The 2,444-nt window shown below is 54.1% G+C and overlaps 1 protein-coding gene across 1 annotated transcript in view; it reads left to right on the forward strand.

Moving 5' to 3' along the window:
* Positions 1 to 2,444, forward strand: part of SLC41A3 (solute carrier family 41 member 3) — a 25,561-nt gene that overhangs the window by 2,789 nt on the left and 20,328 nt on the right. The window contains exon 2 of the mRNA XM_018574052.1: positions 2,102 to 2,427. Within this exon, the coding sequence (XP_018429554.1) occupies positions 2,134 to 2,427 (294 nt within the window). The 5' untranslated portion in view covers positions 2,102 to 2,133. The remainder of the gene's footprint in view (positions 1 to 2,101; positions 2,428 to 2,444) is intronic.

Here is a 2,444-nt window from a genome sequence, read left to right on the forward strand (position 1 = left end):
GCACTGCCCACTTTCCCCCCCCCCCCCCATACCGCATGGCAACATGTTATTGTGCTACTGCGCGTTGCATGGTGCTGCAATGCACACGCCATGGCAGTGCAGCACACCTAGCGTGTGGTACCGTACGATGTGAATGGGCCCTAAGTCGTGCCATGGAGTTTTCACAGGTCTAAGCTCCTCCCTCCCCTCATGTGACACCATTGGTCAGCAGCCATGTCACATGCTCCCGCATACCTAGAAGTACCACGGTGTGTGCCGCAGGTAAAGCTGCCATCAAAGAGAACCTGTTGCGTCGCAGTGCATGCACAGAGCAGAAGTAAATATTTTTACCAATGAGTGTTAATGGTTTGTATCCCTTATCCGTGTCCCTGTGCACATTGTCGCGGCTCTCAGCGCAGCCCACGTGTCCCTTGTTCCTCGTTCTACCCCGCGTAGCACAATCCCGTGTTCATCGCGCTCCGCGGTTAGTTACGGGTTATCGCCGGGCCTAAAAACAGGTGCGCGTGTATTTATATCCCCTGAGGTCATATAAGCCGCGGAACACGACACCCGCATTTCCCTCCGTGGGCGCAGAGCAAGATGGCCGCTGACGTCAGCTGAGGGCTCCGTTCCAGTCAATACCTGGACATCTCTGCGAGCGCGGCGTTGACACGCCGTGATTTATTGCGTCAGGCCATTCACAAATGCAGACGCGCACATTTGTAAATAGTTCGGGATCTTGGCTGTCCTCGTCTGTTCTCATGAGGCAGAGGGGCTTCAAAGGAAACAGAAAAGACTCGGTGATTGGGGCTGTAGCGGGCGCGGGGTGCTCCTTTTAGGTTTTCAGCATCGCACTTGCATATAACTTCCATCTGGACATTAAAGGTGAACTCCGGACGCAGGAACTTTTATTGAAATATATTCCTCAATAGACACAAAGGATGCGAATCCACTTTGTGTGCACCAAACGTCTTTACAATCCCAGATGTTACCTTGTAAAAGTAGCAGTTGCATCATCACTGTGCTGTACATAGCGTGTGCAGAGAGCAGAGCTTTGGGAGGGGCCAAGTAGCCCCCACCCACTACAGGCTGCCTGCAGAAAGCTACAGGAGTGGGTGGAGACAAGACCATTAACCTGGCACTTAGAGAGAGCAGAGCTGTGGGAGGAGCCCAACAGGCTCCACCCAGTACAGGCTGCCTGCAGAAAGCTACAGGAGTGGGCGTAGACAAGACCATTCACCTTGCACAAGAAGAGATAGCAGCAGTGAGCGGTCTTTATTACAGGAGTGGGCGGAGACAAGACCAGTCACCCTGCACAAGGAAAGAGAGCAGCAGTGAGCGGTCTTTATTACAGGAGTGGGCGGAGACAAGACCAGTCACCCTGTACAAGGAGAGAGAGCATAGATGTGGGAGGATCCCAGGAGGTCCCACCCACTACAGGCTTCCTGCAGAAAGCTACAGGAGTGGGCGGAGACAAGACCAGTCACCCTGCACAAGGCAAGAGAGAGCAGAGATGTGGGAGGAGTCTGGTCTTGTCTCCACCCACTCCTGTAGTTTTCTGCAGGCAGCCTGTAGTGGGTGGAGACCAGACCAGTCTCCCTGCATAAGGAGAGAGAGGACAGGGCTGTGGGAGGGACTCCGAGCTGTCACTCGGGTGACACTCTATAGCAGGAGTAGCCAAGCTTCGCCCCTCCAGCTGTTGTGGAACTACAAATCCCATGAGGCATTGCAAGTCTCCATTACAGCCACAGACATGACTTCCAGGGGCAGAAGCATGATGGAAATTGTAGTTTCATTGCAGCTGGGGGGCCAAAGTTTGGCTACCCCTGCTCTATAGTATTCCCCTTGCAGCTACATAAAACGTTAGAGTAGCTGGGCCAGCGCAGACAATAATTAGAGGGGGCTGTGCTGTTCCTGGACTCCTTCACAGGCACACTGCAAGTGAATAAATCACCATTTATGGAAAGGAGAGAACGCTGCAAGTAAACATTTCTAATACTTGATTTGTCTTTTGATCTGACCTGTCATTTTTATAGCCGGCGACAGGTTCTCTTTAAGGGTCCCTGGCCGTGCTCTTCCTGAACCAGCAATGTAAACACGATTGTCCTCGTTATCTCTGCAGTGTGACGAGCCCGCCAGCGCAGCCAGGTCACCATGAAGGGCGAGGAGACCCGGCCCAGGAGGAAGGAGGGTCGTGCCAAAAACGGGGAGCGTTCCAGGCAGAGAGCAAAGAACAAGGCCAAGCTCAATGAGAGCCGAGCCGTGGCCCGGGAGCCGGTGGAGGAAGAGCTGCCGTTCATTCCCGAGAAGCGGCCACCAGAGAGGAAGCCTCCCATGCCCAAACCTGGCGATGAGTCCTCCTTCTCCATCACCCTCCAGGTCCTGTTACCGTACCTGCTGGCAGGACTGGGCATGGTCCTAGCCGGGATGGTGCTGGACATGGTGCAGGTAAGGGGGAACATTTT

The sequence above is a fragment of the Nanorana parkeri genome, unplaced genomic scaffold (assembly GCF_000935625.1).
Source record: "Nanorana parkeri isolate BGI_ZX_2015 unplaced genomic scaffold, ASM93562v1 scaffold2701, whole genome shotgun sequence".
Lineage (NCBI taxonomy): Eukaryota > Metazoa > Chordata > Amphibia > Anura > Dicroglossidae > Nanorana > Nanorana parkeri.